The 16532-nt window shown below is 36.7% G+C and overlaps 1 protein-coding gene across 2 annotated transcripts; it reads right to left on the bottom strand.

Annotated features, from left to right (window-relative positions):
- Nucleotides 1-9150: 9150 nt before the first annotated feature.
- LOC133300287 (uncharacterized) lies at nucleotides 9151-16228 on the bottom strand. 2 transcript variants are annotated; one of them, XM_061499806.1, is made up of 15 exons: nucleotides 15127-16228; nucleotides 14780-14881; nucleotides 14545-14652; nucleotides 14081-14116; nucleotides 13740-13850; nucleotides 13497-13580; nucleotides 13305-13423; nucleotides 12725-12826; nucleotides 11762-11878; nucleotides 11608-11673; nucleotides 11280-11346; nucleotides 10331-10384; nucleotides 10010-10105; nucleotides 9783-9818; nucleotides 9151-9672 (listed from the first exon to the last, which is right to left on the bottom strand). In XM_061499806.1, exons 2-15 carry the CDS (start codon nucleotides 14780-14782, stop codon nucleotides 9532-9534), a joined length of 1140 nt encoding a protein of 379 aa, XP_061355790.1. In that variant the 5' UTR covers nucleotides 14783-14881; nucleotides 15127-16228; the 3' UTR covers nucleotides 9151-9531. The 2 variants fall into 2 exon arrangements, with proteins under 2 accessions (XP_061355790.1, XP_061355791.1); XM_061499807.1 differs by having other exon boundaries at nucleotides 15890-16228.
- Between the last annotated feature and the right edge of the window lie 304 nt (nucleotides 16229-16532).

The raw sequence follows: 16532 nt of genomic DNA, 5'->3' as shown, positions 1-16532 counted from the left end.
AATTTCGAAATTCAAATTCAAAATTTCAAAATTCAAATTTCGAATTCCAAAATTCAAAATTTAAATGTTTGATAATCAATTTAACTAATTAAATTAATTAGTAATGTCTTGGACTATCCAAGCCCATTACTATGAACCATGCGCCCTCCACCCCTTTAGGTGGAGTTCCAAACAACTTCTTGGGCTAATAACTATTATTAGGCCCAATACCTTTAATGCTAGAGCATCTAGACAATTAGGTGTTTGTGTGTGACCCATTAGGTCCAACTTAGCCACTGACATAAATGGGCTTGGGCCCAATAAGCCCACAACCCATCTAATGACAACACAGAGCACTAGCAATGCTTTGTTGCCCCAGAACTAGTTAGATTAATGATTTGATCATCCTATTAAACATATTTGGTTTCCGTATATATTTCCTTTCGTCTCGGTTACCTTCCCATAAAACCTAGGGTAAGGAAGCGTATCAACCCCTGCGGTTTAGGGTAAGCTTTATTCGAAATAGGGAATCTTCAATTTACAGACTCTAAAGGCAGATCATCTCATGATCTCTTTTACTATGCATAGATTCCCGAGTCCCTGTAAATGTCATCCCGATTTCTCCGGTTTACAGATAACCTAATCTCTCACAGAGATTTGACGAATTCCTTCAGCTTATCACCCTAGCCCTGTGTTCTTTCAGGACAAGCCCAACAGTATACCTATGAGTCTCCATGTTTCAGGCAGACGAGGTGCACAATCAAAGCATGCCTTCTAGAACACAGTCTAGGTAATAACTTCTGGTCTTAGGAAAGACATACCCAAATATAAAGAGACTACTCTAATGATACTCTCTGTGAGAGTTCCTCATAGAGTCTCTTTGTGGGTCCGTTCAGTGCGAGCTATACCCTTATAGGTCCACCCACGACTTTAGCTAAGACATCTCCATATCTGTAGCACATGAGGTCTATACCTTGTATCCATATACAAATAGATAAGTCGTGCTAGTCTTACCCGAGATTACTGACCCCATTCTCAGTATCTCTAGACTAGGAACATAAAATTAGGAATAAACATCCGGTATTCTTGAATCCTCATGATTGTGATCTCATCACAGATACTCAAGAGATACCTATTTTATTCCACGGGGTTTATCAAGTTATTCATAATATATTAATATTAATATCGAGACATAATTATGAAACAAGATAAAGAGTGCTTTTATTTATTTGCGACAATATTAAAAAGGTCTACATCTCTGTCCTTATTTAATCATAAGATTGTCTCTAGGACACCCAAATACTAACAAGCTCCCACTTGGCCTAGAGCCAATCAGACCTAAGTCGTATACCCAAAGCCTCATAATGACTATCATGTTTTCTCTGAGAAACAGCCTTTGTCAGAGAATCGGCCAGGTTATCATCTGTGGGAACATAATCCATCTTTACATCCATTCTATCAATGATTTCTCTAATCAGGTGATATCTGCGGAGCACGTGCTTAGATCTTTGATGAGACCTAGGTTCCTTTGACTGCGCAATGGCTCCAGTGTTGTCGCACAGCAACTGTATGGGCTCATCCACGCTTGGAACCACCCTAAGTTCAGATATGAACTTCTTGATCCACACGGCCTCCTTAGCCGCTTCTGAAGCAGCTATGTATTCAGCTTCTGTCGTTGAATCTGCTGTTGTCTCCTGCTTGGAACTCTTCCAAGATACTGCCCCACCATTTAAGGTGAATACGAACCCTGACTGTGACTTGCAGTCATCTTTGTCACTCTGAAAGCTGGCATCAGTGAACCCTTTCACTGTAAGCTCATTAACCCCACCATAGACCAAAAACGCATCCTTAGTTCTTCTCAAGTATTTAAGGATGGTCTTGACTGCCGTCCAGTGACCCTCTCCAGGGTCAGACTGGTATCTGCTCGTAATGCTTAAAGCATATGAGACATCTGGTCTCGTACATATCATGGCATACATGATGGACCCAATAGCCGAAGCGTATGGAATTCCACTCATGCGATCCTTCTCAGGCTGTGACTTAGGACACATAGCCTTTGAAAGATGTATCCCATGACTGACAGGTAGAAAACCCCTTTTCGACCCTTCCATGCTAAACCTCTTTAGCATCTTGTCAATGTACGTGGATTGAGATAAACCCAGCAGCCTGTTTGATCTATCTCTATAGATCTTTATACCAAGTATAAGGCCGCCTCTCCCAAATCCTTCATGGTGAAGCTTTCTGAAAGCCATTCTTTCGTTGTTTGTAATGTGGGGATGTCATTTCCTATAAGCAATATGTCATCTACATAAAGCACTAGGAAGACAACATTACTCCCACTAACCTTCCTGTAAACACAAGGTTCATCCTCGTTCTTGATGAAACCGTTACTCCTAACGACCTCATCAAAACGAATATTCCAACTCCTTGATGCTTGCTTTAGCCCATATATCGACCTTTGAAGTTTGCATACCATATGCTCCTGATCTTTGATTACAAAGCCTTCAGGTTGTGTCATGTACACTTCCTCCTTCAAGAACCCATTCAAGAAGGCGGTCTTGACATCCATTTGCCAAATTTCATAGTCGTGATATGCTGCTATCGCAAGCATGATCCTTATAGATTTGATCATGGCAACTGGTGAGAAAGTTTCATCATAGTCAACTCCTTGTCTTTGACGATATCCTTTCGCCACCAACCTAGCTTTGTAGGTTTGAACGTTGCCATTTGCATCAGTCTTTCTTTTAAAGACCCATTTGTTACCGATAGGAACTATTCCTTGCGGTTTAGGAACCAAGGTCCATACCTTGTTCTGATACATCGAATCCATTTCAGATTCCATGGCTTCAAGCCAACTGGAAGAGTCAACATCCTTGACTGCCTCCTCGTAGTTACTCGGTTCATTATCCTCAACGGTTTGTTGATTCTCAATCACAAATCCATACCTCTCAGGTGGATGGATGTCCCTCGTAGACCTACGGAGTTGTGTGTTTACTTCTCCATCGGAGAACGTCGCCTGCTGAGCAGACTTGGGTTCCTCAATCTGTTCATGTGGTTCTTGAACTTCTTCAAGATCAATCTTACTCCCACTGGCTCCTTGAGAGATCAAATCCTTCTCAAGGAACTCAGCATTCTTGGATACAAACACTTTGTGTTCATCCATAGAGTAAAAGTAGTATCCTTTAGTACCTTTAGGATACCCCACAAAAAGACATTTAGTACTCTTAGCACTAAGCTTGTCTGATGCCAATGTCTTGACATAAGCTGGCGATCCCCAAACCCTGAGATAACTCAGGTTGGGTCTCTTACCATTCCATATCTCATATGGTGTGGTCTGAACAGATTTAGACGGTACCCTATTTAGAAGGTATGCCGCTGTGTCTAAGGCATATCCCCAAAACGATTTTGGAAGTTGAGTCTCACTCATCATAGACCTAACCATGTCTAACAAGGTCCTGTTTCTCCTTTCGGAGACACCATTTTGGTGTGGTGTGTAAGGAGCAGTAAACTGCGAGAGAATTCCATTCTCTCTTAGATAATCCTGAAACTCATGGCTCAAATATTCACCACCACGATCTGATCGTAATGTCTTAATTATCTTGCCACGTTGTTTCTCTACTTCATTCCTAAACTCTTTGAACTTTTCAAAAGCTTCGGATTTATATCTCATCAGGTACACATACCCAAATCTTGATTTGTCATCCAAAGGTAATGAAATAGGAGTATCCTCCTCTAGCCTCAATAGACATTGGGCCACATACATCAGAGTGAATGAGTTCTAATAACTCACTAGCCCTATGACTCTCAAGCCCTTTGGGCGTGTGATGAGTCATTTTCCCAGCTAGACAAGATTCACATTGTCCATAGGATTCCAAATCCAAGGAATCTAGGTATCCATTTGCATGCATCCTAGACAATCTTGTTTCATTTATGTGCCCTAGTCTACAGTGCCAAAGATATGATTGATTATCCATCCTAGGTCGTTTCACATCTATTTTGAGCACTTCAGTTCCCATTTCTAGAACATACAATCCATTTATTAAGGTAGCAGTACCATAAACAATATCATTCATAATGATAGAAAATGTACCATTCTTAATACTGAAAATAAATCCATCTTGTTCTAAACAAGAAATTGAAATAATGTTTCTAGAAATACTTGGAACATAAAGACATTTATTCAAATGCAGAAAAAGGCCCGTAGGCAAAATGAGGTCGGCTTCTCCAATAGAATGAGCAGCAACTCTTGCTCCATTACCAACGCGGAGGTCCACCTCGTTCCTCTCCAATCTCCTTGGGCTCCTAAGCACCTGCAACATATTGCAGATATGAGAACCACAACCGGTATCCAATACCCATGAAGTAGGATTAGCACATGAATAATTGATCTCAATCATGAAAATACCTGAGGTAGAAGCATCACCATGCTTCTTGTCCTTCACACTCTTCAGGTAGTCTGGACAGTTCCTCTTCCAATGGCCTTTCTTGCCACAGTGGAAGCACTCAGCTTTGCTTTTGTCATTCGAAGCCTTCTTACCCTTTCCTTTGCCCTTCTTCTTCTTGGGTTTTCCTTTGGGTTTAAGGGAGTCACCTTTAGCAGGCTCCTTACCCTTACCCTTGGCCCTGCTAGGCCCACCAATCAGAAGAGCTTGTGTCTTATCCTTTTTGATAGACACTTCAGCAGTTGTTAACATACTTAACAACTCAGGCAAGCTCACTTGCATCCCATGCATGTGGTAATTCATGATGAATTGACTAAAGGAAGGTGGAAGTGAGGTGAGGACTAAGTCATTACTTAGTTCGGCATCCATGATAAAGCCTAGATTTCCTAGCTTCTCAATCAGGCCGATCATCTTAAGAACATGACTGCCAACAGACATGCTCTCAGACATCCTGCAAGAGAACAATTCTCTTGAGGCCTCATACCTCTCATGCCTGCCTTTAATGTCATACAACTCTTTTAGATGTAAGACAATAGAGGGAGCATCCATATGCTCATGCTGCTTTTGCAGTTCAGGCGACATGGATGCCAACATGATGCAGACAGCCAACACATTGTCATCCATGTGCTGTTTGTGGGCCTCGAAATCATATTCCGCGAACCCATCTTCCCCTTCCCTAGGAGCTACGGGTAATTCAGCATCTAGGACGTAAGCAATCTTTTCGGCCCTTAGAACAATTCTTAGGTTCCGATACCAGTCCATAAAATTTGGACCGGTCAGCTTGTTCGTATCAAGTATGGAGCGCAGTGACAGTGTATTAGTCATACTAATTAACTGAAAAATGTAAAGATAAAATTAATTAATATTTGATCATGTAGTAAAAAAAATTATTAAAGACTTTAAATAATTTTGCCCCTCCCACTATTTTATCTAAGTCAATGACCCTTCCTTTTGACTTAGGGTTATTCTACTTTTAGAATTTACCTTAGTGGGATTAAGAATGCGATTATTTATTTTAACCCCCGTCTGAGACCGCAAGATTAATTTAAATAATGGATTGATCTTTATCAATGGTATCTCATACCCTTTCTTAACATTAGGTTGACAACTCCTTGTCACTTAGTGGTGCATCTCATGCAACCAACCTAGCACTATTACCCTAAGCACATAAGCCCGGCTGGGCCTGCAGCTTATGTCTCAGTTAAGCACTAACCAGCACCCCAAGTGTCTTACACTTCTAATACTACTCTTACTCAACGAAACAGTGGGTCCCAACTGGGTTGTAGAGCACCACTATTTAGAGGAGGTTTGAGTAATATTGGTGGTGGGAGGTAATCATGCGCTTAATAATTTTATTCCTTTTAAGGGTTCATTTTATTAAGGGTTTATTAAGTCTCATCAAACGCATTAATATATTATCATGCTAGTCGTTACCTATGTCATACATCTAACGGTTTAAACTAGTCGCAATTGGACTTGCATAATAATCATACAAACGCGATTTAGTCCAACTCATGCATACTAGACGTCATAAGTCATAAAGCATACATATCGCGATACTCTATCTCATGCATACTAGTCGTATAATAACATACATGCAAATAAAACAGTTTTATTTTGAGATAGTCATGGTGCTCGCTCTTTTGTCCATCTTGCTTCTCAAGCCTCGGCTTCTTGTCGTCTATACGCCACTAGCCTAATTTCTCTAATTACAATTAAAGAAACTCCAAAACATCTTGGAGGGACAAAATTTAAAATACAAAATTTAAATTACAAAATTTGAAATTCAAATTACATCTCTTTTAAAAGAGCCCAAAATTACACATTAATTTAAATTTGAAATTTCAAATTCCGGGCACCATGACCATCCCCTTCCTCTTTTGCACCTGAAATGTTAGACAACTCACAAGTACAAAATATTATCACATAATATATATTTTTCACGTATGTCTTGATATTTAACAATTAATTATCAAAACATATTTAAAATTTAAAACTTTTCTTAATTTTTCAATTGGCCGAATTATATAACAATTAATATAATTCTAATTTTGTTGACTCTTTCTCAAAGAACACAAAATTAAATCATGCATATAGCCATCAACACTTAATGGCCGAACCATATACTCATGTATATGAGATTAATTTTCGAAAAAATTTTATTGCATGCTCATGAAACAATTCATGGAGAAAAAAATAAGAAAACAATCAAGGTGTTCAAAACACCTTTCATGGTCGAACTCCACCCTTCAAAAAGGTGCTTCCTTTTAAAACTTTTATAAAGAAAAAGACAACCATGAATATGAATGGATGCATGAACATGGCATTCGAAATAACATGTTCATAAAAACAAAAACTTTAACCGTTTAAAGTATTGTAAATTAGAATCCATTCATAAAAAATTGAATCTTTAACCTTTAAAGAGATTTTAACCGTGAAAAATATGATTACAAACAAGGTACCATCACCCGTCGATGGTAAAGCAACCGGGCTCTGATACCACTTGAAAGTTCGAAATGGCCTTGAAGGCCGATGCATGCAAGAGGGAAAAACAAAATTTTTCTTTGCGGAATATACATGCACATCAAGATCATGCTTTAGGAAAGCATGATGTTACCTTGTTCGTGAAATCACCAGATGATCAAGGCCGGTCTGAAGGGTTCAGACCCTCTAACGTTGATCCACACCACCCACTCGTCTAGGTGCAAGAACTCCTTCTTGTGAAGCCACCGGATGATCACCACAAAGAGGCTTGCTAGGCGCTCTATGTGTGAAGATGGAGGCTAGGTGAAAGTGTTTGAAAAAGTGAAGCTCTCAATGTGAAAGCTTCACAAGTGGCGCAGGAGAGAGGAGAGAATAGGCTAGGTTTTCAGAAAAACCCTTGGAGGAACAACTACCACATAGGTGCATAAGAGGAGAGTATTTAAAATAAAATACCAATCAGATTTTTCTCCTAAAAATCTGATCATTAGGCGCCAGATTGGAGAGAGAGAAGTAGAGCTGTTTTATTTCAAAAATTGCTAACAGTCTCCTAGAATATTCTCTTGAGAATTGGTTCAAAAACCTATTCAAAATTCTGATCAGAAATCTTCATAAGATCAGCTATATGGTGCGCCCCATATAGCCCAAAAAGGTGACCAGATACATCTGAGTAGTTGCATTCAAATTTGAATCAACTCACTCAGATTTTCTCCCAACTGACTGAATCTTCTGGAGCTGATTTTGATGAGCAAATCTTGCTCACCAACAACCCAAATCAGCGCCATATATGGCCTTGGATCTTGTCCAAAAGATTCTCTCATGATACTAGTGATTTGTTCCAACAAGATCTCATCTTATCCTTTTGTTATGAAACAATCTTTCATAGGCAATTCAAATATTTGAATTCAAACATTCAAGTATTCAAATTCAAATGTTCAAACATTCAAATTCAAATTTCAAATTTCAAAATTCGAATTCAAAATCCAAATTTCAAAATTCAAATTTCAAAATTCAAATTTCAAATTCAAAATTCGAATTTTGAAATTCAAATTCAAAATTTCAAAATTCAAATTTCGAATTCCAAAATTCAAAATTTAAATGTTTGATAATTAATTTAACTAATTAAATTAATTAGTAATGTCTTGGACTATCCAAGCTCATTACAATGAACTATGCGCCCTCCACCCCTTTAGGTGGAGTTCCAAACAACTTCTTGGGCTAATAACTATTATTAGGCCCAATACCTTTAATGCTAGAGCATCTAGACAATTAGGTGTTTGTGTGTGACCCATTAGGTCCAACTTAGCCACTGACATAAATGGGCTTGGGCCCAATAAGCCCAACCCATATAATGACAACATAGAGCACTAGCAATGCTTTGTTGCCCCAGAACTAGTTAGATTAATGATTTGATCATCCTATTAAACATATTTGGTTGCCGTATATATTTCCTTTCGTCTCGGTTACCTTCCCATAAAACCTAGGGTAAGGAAGCGTATCAACCCCTGCGGTTTAGGGTAAGCTTTATTCGAAATAGGGAATCTTCAATTTACAGACTCTAAAGGCAGATCATCTCATGATCTCTTTTACTATGCATAGATTCCTGAGTCCCTGTAAATGTCATCCCGATTTCTCCGGTTTACAGATAACCTAATCTCTCACAGAGATTTGACGAATTCCTTCAGCTTATCACCCTAGCCCTGTGTTCTTTCAGGACAAGCCCAACAGTATACCTATGAGTCTCCATGTTTCAGGCAGACGAGGTGCACAATCAAAGCATGCCTTCTAGAACACAGTCTAGGTAATAACTTCTGGTCTTAGGAAAGACATACCCAAATATAAAGAGACTACTCTAATGATACTCTCTGTGAGAGTTCCTCATAGAGTCTCTTTGTGGGTCCGTTCAGTGCGAGATATACCCTTATAGGTCCACCCACGACTTTAGCTAAGACATCTCCATATCTGTAGCACATGAGGTCTATACCTTGTATCCATATACAAATAGATAAGTCGTGCTAGTCTTACCCGAGATTACTGACCCCATTCTCAGTATCTCTACACTAGGAACATAAAATTAGGAATAAACATCCAGTATTCTTGAATCCTCATGATTGTGATCTCATCACAGATACTCAAGAGATACCTATTCTATTCCACGGGGTTTATCAAGTTATTCATAATATATTAATATTAATATCGAGACATAATTATGGAACAAGATAAATAGTGCTTTTATTTATTTGCGACAATATTAAAAAGGTCTACATCTCTATCCTTATTTAATCATAAGATTGTCTCTAGGACACCCAAATACTAACACATAGACCACCAAAACCAAAAGCACAATAAGAAAATGGAAAGCTCATTTAGCTCTAATGGTAATACTAAGGCTGCATATATGATAATTACATCAAAATTGGAGGACTCGTATAGAGGAAAAAAGACAAGGAACAAAATCCGGACAAAAGGAAAGAACAAAAGAATATAAAGAAATATGTGAGCTTTCAAAATTGAATGAATTGAGAATTCACTCAGCTACATTAAAAAAAGAACGAAATTATATGCCTATAAATATGACTAATGGCTTATATGAATGAAGCAGGGCTAATAACATATGAAACCAGGTTAGTTAAAACCGTTGGCTGTTGTGCCTTCGTCTTATTCGTCTTTGATCACTGTTAAAAGGATCAACCCAGCTTCTGTCCTCAGCAATAGCTTGATTCCAGCGTTCTTTGAAGATTTGATGTTCCCATGTTGATTGCCTTCTTATCTGCTCACCCCAATGTTACAATGTAAACAAGGGTCATTTGCAAAATACTTTGTGATCAAATACAAATACAAATACAATACTTGGTTTTGTAAGCAGTTCAAATCCCTCACCTCAGTTCGTTCATCAAAGGCTGCTGAACCATGTCTCTGATTAGGGAACAAAATCAATAAAAAAAAAAATGAATTTAGGATTCAATGAGTTAGTTAATGAAATAGGATTATAGGAAATAAGCAGTTGATGATTTTTTTTATTTTCATTTTTTTGGTTAACAAAGACATAGTACAAAAGGAAGAAAGGTAAATGAATTCAAACACTAGGAGAGAAAGGAGGAAAATACTTTAGTTGTATCATGATCGCTACCACCTAGAGTTTGTATTCCCTTGTGAACAACGTATTCACTATCAACAACTCCCACATTTTGAGTGCGATCTCCCTGAAAAATAACATTGACTATTTTACTGCTAATGATACTTGTCATGCAGTAAATGAAGCTTAAAGAGAAGGATAAGAGCTGGTCATTCTAGTGTAAACACAACAAACTGTTGATATATAAGTTGAATGGAAAACATAATGCATTCCAAGTTGAATGGAAAATATGATGCATTCCATGACCACCAAAAGTTAAAAACTTTGTCCAAAAAATGTGTAAAATTCTCACCTGTGCACAATATCCAAGTTTCATATCCATTCCCCATCCATGGACAAGGTCATTCTGAGAAAATGAAAATTATAATAATGAGTTACCAAAATAATGAGCTATTTTGATCTATTACTAGACAAAAACAAAAATTGAATACCTAAAATTACAACAGAGACAAGGTTAACTTCATCTGGAAATCAACTAAAATAAAATGCATGTTAATCCAAGTAAATTGGAAAAAGTTTTCTTTTCAGGTGCTGGATGAGGGCAGAAAATGATTCCACATCCTCAATATGATGCTTTTGGTACCTTGACATATTTAATGGCTCAATATAATAAATAAGGAATTTTCATTTCAAAAACAAAAAGCTAAATGTTAGGCCCATTACCAAAATTTATTCTAGAAGACTCAAACAAGGCACTAAGGTGTATGATAAGGGAAGGAGGGGGCTGGGCAGAGAAGTAGAGTCCATCATAGATAATGGGCCAAAAGAAGAGTTGGTTAAGTGGCATCATGGGAATAATGAGCGGAAAGAAGGAAGCAATGATGAGAATGAAGGAGCCTAACAGAATTGTAGAGGAAGGATAAAAAACAACACAAGGAGAGAGCAGACAAAATTGTGTAAAGTGTGGGTCTGAGTGGGGGAGAGGCCTCTCCCAAGGCTGGGAGTTCAATTCTGTGGTTTAGTCATTTCTTTTTCTGTAATTTTCTTTCTCAGTTGTCCTTGAATTCCTAGAAAATTCTAGCTCTGGATATAGTTATACAGAGTATATTCATCTTTTTCTCTAATCTCCTACCTTATTATTAATCAATCTCTTAGTTCATAAAAGTACACCAGAGTAGACAACTCAACACAGAGTTTGTATAAGGGATAAAACTTTTGAATAATTTTGAAAAAATTCAGGTGTTGTCTGTTGTTAGAACTTAAAAGAGCTTTTACAATTCCTATGTAGAATGGAAAATTACCTGTATAAGATGCCAAGTACAATACCAGGCAGATCGAGAAAAAACGGGAGCCATACCTTCCACAAACCTGCCCAAGTCATATTGAGATTTCAATGTCATTCATAACATGTTTATAGACGTAACCAACAATTACCATAAATCACCACAGCAGGAAATGTTATTAATTTCGTTTATTTTCCTTTTCAATATATTGACAGATTAAATTCAAACATCTCCCACCTTGATGGCAGATGGAAGGATGATAACACCACTTGAATAAGATCCAGAACCAAAAAACAACATGAAAAAAACACACAGCATAACCGGGTTCAAATAAAGTAACAGTTACCCAGTGCATGGCGGCCCTTGACTTGCATCTGAACACCTAGTATTGCCTCTGAGTTCATAGACTCTCCTGCATATATGAAAACTCAAGTGTAAGTATGACAATGGACAAGCAATGATTAACAAGTACATATCAATTGTCTTTGACAATAAGTCACCTATGAACTTTCTTGGTCCTAGCTCTAACTGTAATTCTATGATGTATCTCTGTTGAGTTTGGGTCAAGAGCTGGTTGAGATATCTCCAATCCTTCTTCCTTTACAATTTCAATGTATCTGCAAAAACAAATGTCCATGTTAATTCATTCTTTCTTTGATGAGAGTATAAAAATCTGTCACAAGGTGATTGACTAGCCTTTAAAAAAAGAACAAGATAAAGAACATAAATCCAACCAATAACCTCTATTTCCACCATTACAGAGCATATATTACTCAACAACCTAACGGAACCTTACTAATTTAATAACGATTATATAGAGTTTATGGTGGGTGCAAGTTCAATTAAACACTAAGGCAGAGAAATCATTATTTAGCTAGAAGAAATTATCAATACAATTACAGACTTTCATCTAAAACCAATTTTTTTTTATCAATATAGCAATAATGTATAGGTATTTAAATTGATCCAAGGCATTCAGCAATATATGCTATGATTGATATACACAAGCACACACAAGTATGTATGTATGAACCATCACTGAATTAGAGGCTAGGGCAATAAATTATCAAGTGAACAACCAATCCTATGAGCAGTTAAAGCTGGTTGTGAACTGTTTTGGTAAAATACAAGTTGACATAAAACAAAATTGATTTATATAAAAAAGAGGATACTCCAATTGGTCCCTAAATTTTTTCCCCAAAACCATGCTCTTGGTTTTTATTGTAATAGGAAATAGAGGAGAAATTTCTCATTTTAATTGACTACAAAGGCCACCTATTCATTCAGTTTTCAAAATCTAAACCAGAAAAAAAATCATATCATATCAACATCAACATCAACATCAACATCAACAACACCTTTATCCCAAATTAATTGGGAAAAAAAAATACATTAGAAGCAAAAGGTAGACAAATGTCAAAACACCACCAGCAGAGCAAAAGCAACAAAACCATCAGTCATACCTTGACGGAGAAAAATACTCCACCCCTAAATCCTCATCCCAGAGAAAGATATAATCATAAATAGAAACTATATCTGGATGTAGAAATCTTTTTGCAAACCACCTGGGAAAGAACTCAGGTATTAGTATCTAAATTGAGAAAAATAAACCAGACTGAAAAGGTATACAAATAACAAAGAAATATTAATTGAACCAAGGTCAGGCAGTGGCACATTACCCAATTTATCTATAACTAGAAGATTCACGTAGTTTCGATAAGGGGTTATATTGCTATGTAAAGTTTTTTCAATTCAAGTGGTTGTTCCGAGAAAGAAAAAGGAAATTAAACAAAAACCTTGGTTTCATTGCATTTACAGAAGCCAAAATGTCCTACAAACTTGTAACGATGTTACATAGCCTATTTGGCTCTTTTCGAGTCCAAGAGACATTTCAGTTTTCAATAAATCCTTTCTGCGATGAAGAGATGACATGCCCAATTAATTTCTAAGTTTAAAGTGACCTCCCCTCAATTAACATATGATTCAATATATAAGGTTTTCATACAGAAAAAAGCACCCATCAGTGATCAGTCTTGTACTTACCACTTTGTTTGGCTTTGAGCAGCTATGTGTATGGCCTTGCTACTCCAACTAAGGTCTCCCCATTCATCCACCTTTCCATCATAATGGAATAAAATAATTGTAAAATTTCCTGTAAGAAACTGAAACCAATGAAATTAGATCAGGAATGCTGATTAAAACAATTTTTATAACCCAATGAATCATCAAAAATACCTTTTGCACCATGGCATCTACATTATGCTTTTGTTTAATACCAACTGGAACTGCCAGCAAGTTACGATTGGAGTACACACTATCCTGCAATCAAATAATCACAACCAAGCAATCATGTTAGCTAGCTCAGGTGAAGCAGCTTTGGTAACTGTTACCATGCCCATTATAGTTTACCAAATTTTGGCCATCATCTATCAGTTTGACTAGAACTATAATGTAAAAGAACAATGCAAAGATGCTGACCTTAGACCTTGAACTACTTGGCAACCATAAAGGCCTTAACTCGAAATCTGAAGTAGCGTGTATTATACCTTGTGGCAAGCCTTTCAACTTCACAGAAGTTGCAGGATATGCCTGCACAGTTGGCATCAAAAGTACCAATGTGAATGAAGAATATGCAACCAAGTTACATTATCAAAATCCAAGAATTGTGAAGTAGGCAGGTGCATCAAAAAATTTTAAAGCAACCATAGCCATCATTTACCATAACCTTCAGAGCCTTTGCTTTAAATGCGTCAAAGCTCAAATTTGGAAAGAAGAGTCATAAAGCTAATTGGAAAAGTTAAACTAGCATCAGAGTATACCTTTTCTTCTCCCCGGGTACTCCACTTTTTGTCTATCTGATAATGGCAGATGATAAACAAAGAAGGAAATTTTGAATTAGCCATGCAAAGAAGGAAGAACAAGAATAAAATGTCATTTAATGGTGCATTATAAGAAAGGAAAAGCTTAAGCCATGTAATTGCCACCTGCCACAAAAAAGTGGCTTTTGAATGTACACCATACAAGCATCTGGAAAAAAATTCAAATAAAGCTATAGGGTTTTATGCTAAGATACTCTTTTAATATTGTTTTCTAATGATAACAAAAACTTTGGTTCTTTAATCTTTTTCGGCACCACTTCACTGATTTTCTAATCAAAATAAATACTAACATTGTTATACTAATATCTGGATAAAGCAGCACAGCAGCAAAACATAATATCAACATTTTTGGCCCATAGTTACGACATAGGATGATATCCGAAAGAATTCTATAGATCTCATACCTCTTCTTGGTAATATTGATACTTTATAGTCCTATACAAAACAAACAACATTACTGTACACGCAACTGCCATAAAAGGCAGCTGTTTCATCTTCAAACTTGATTTTCCCTGGTCCAAGAGAATTCATATTAAAAAAGTGAAGTTACAAACAGAACTCCACAATAAAAAACAGTTTACAAGAAATTCAAATTAGAAATATCCAAAGTAATGAGAATTTAAAGAAAAGATGACAAACCATCAGGCAAGACACTCTTTTTTCTCATCAGCCACCTCCATGATTTGATTGACTTCATAGAAAATTGAATCTCTTATTCAGTCTTCATCATATGACTGCTTGCTGCAACAGAAAGCATCAGAAACTATTTCATCTTACAAAGTACACAGGAATAAAAGGAAAAAAGGATTTCCTCTGAACTAAATTTCTGGTGAATTTTACCCCTAAGGTCCAAAACAGAAATGAATTAACTCATAATTGAATGACTTATAATTATATTTAGTTTTGTGTAGTACGTTGGGGATTAACACGAGGGACTAGTGAGATATTCATGCACATGCTGCAGTGTGACAAGAAAGAGAAAATACATGTGAATTCGAGAAACATGCTTAGAATATTGGCAATGATAGCAAGTGGTTCCATAGGTTGCTCAATCTACACTCGTTATCTACACCAGACAAACCTCCACATAAAATAGCAATAAACAACACCAACCTAAGCGATTTCCGAAACAAGCATTACATGATAAAACACATAAGCACCCCAAGAACACGAAAACAGAGCTGCGTGTATTGGATTTTACCGACACCAAGAGGAAGAGGTAAAAACACACAATTGGCCGAAAATTGACCTACACCAGAAAATGAAAAATCCACCCTTCACAGCAAATTCCAATCAGAAAAAATAAAATAAAATACTTTTGCTGCAAAAAGATAAAAATAAAAAAATGGAGTCTTTCTTTTTTTGCACAAAAGAACAGAGAGAAAAACTCTCTGAGCGTCTCAATCAGATCCAACTCTCTTTCTCCCTCTCCATTCAAAGAAGAGTAAAGTTTCACTTTCAACCCAAAATAACAGTTCTCAGAAAAAAAAAAAAAAAAACTTTCATTGATAGCTAAAAACGTCTTCTTTGCCATAACAAATTGAAAGATTATATTCATCAGACGAAAAAAAAAAATAGAAATTTTCCAACATTTCGAGATCTTCCCCTGAATCAATGTTTCCGACCCAATAGAGTAAACGGGCCAAAAAGAGATAACAATCGCAATGGGGATGCAGAAGAGTCTGGGAAATTAAAAGGGCAAACATGAAAAAACGAAAAGCAACAAACTTTGAAGATCACGTGACATACCCAGATACACAACGAATCCAAATGAAGAAGAAGAAGAAGAAGAAGAAAGAAAGAAACAGAGATGTCACAGGTGATGTGAGAGAGAGGAGAGCGAGGAAGAAGGAGGGGCACGTTTAAAGGGAAGACAAGACAGAGAATGATGAATATGCATGCGTGGCTAACGAATATTGCATTTGAGTATTGGTAGCTTAGCAACGACCAAATTAACAGTGTGAAGACACCTTACAACAACTCCACAACCATAAGCTATCGTGAAATAGCATTAACATAAGATAAGACCGTATTGTATTGTTTGTATTGTATTTGTACTGTTTCACTCAACTTTGATCTTATTTCTCTTCTTTCACTTTTGCATCCATTCCCGATTTCTCTCTAGTCTGTTATTGATTTGTCATTCTACATTTATTTTTCTTTTTCTTTTTGTTTATTTTTTAATCACTTAATTTTAGAGATTTTTATATATAAAATACTGGCCATGTGGTATAAGAGAATTAGTATACTTTTTTATATGGACATGAATATATGTCATCGGAATAAGTTTTAAATATTATGTAGTGAAATTTCTAAAAATGTATGGCTCCCCCGATTGCATGGAGAACGTGGATAATAAGTAGGGAAATTCGTACTGATTCCAAAATTAAGA

Source organism: Gastrolobium bilobum, unplaced genomic scaffold (genome assembly GCF_033153095.1).
Source record: "Gastrolobium bilobum isolate Gb01-03AN ecotype WA unplaced genomic scaffold, APGP_CSIRO_Gbil_v1 utg40131, whole genome shotgun sequence".
Lineage (NCBI taxonomy): Eukaryota > Viridiplantae > Streptophyta > Magnoliopsida > Fabales > Fabaceae > Gastrolobium > Gastrolobium bilobum.
Note: the sequence above shows the minus strand (reverse complement) of the source record. Positions and strands in the feature narration are given on the sequence as shown.

Coding starts and splice junctions, on each gene's coding strand:
- LOC133300287 (XM_061499806.1), bottom strand. Junction 13,851..14,080: donor GTACCCGGGGAGAAGAAAAG/GTATACTCTGAT, acceptor CCAACTGTGCAG/GCATATCCTGCAACTTCTGT. Junction 12,827..13,304: donor GCTCAAAGCCAAACAAAGTG/GTAAGTACAAGA, acceptor GTTCTTTCCCAG/GTGGTTTGCAAAAAGATTTC.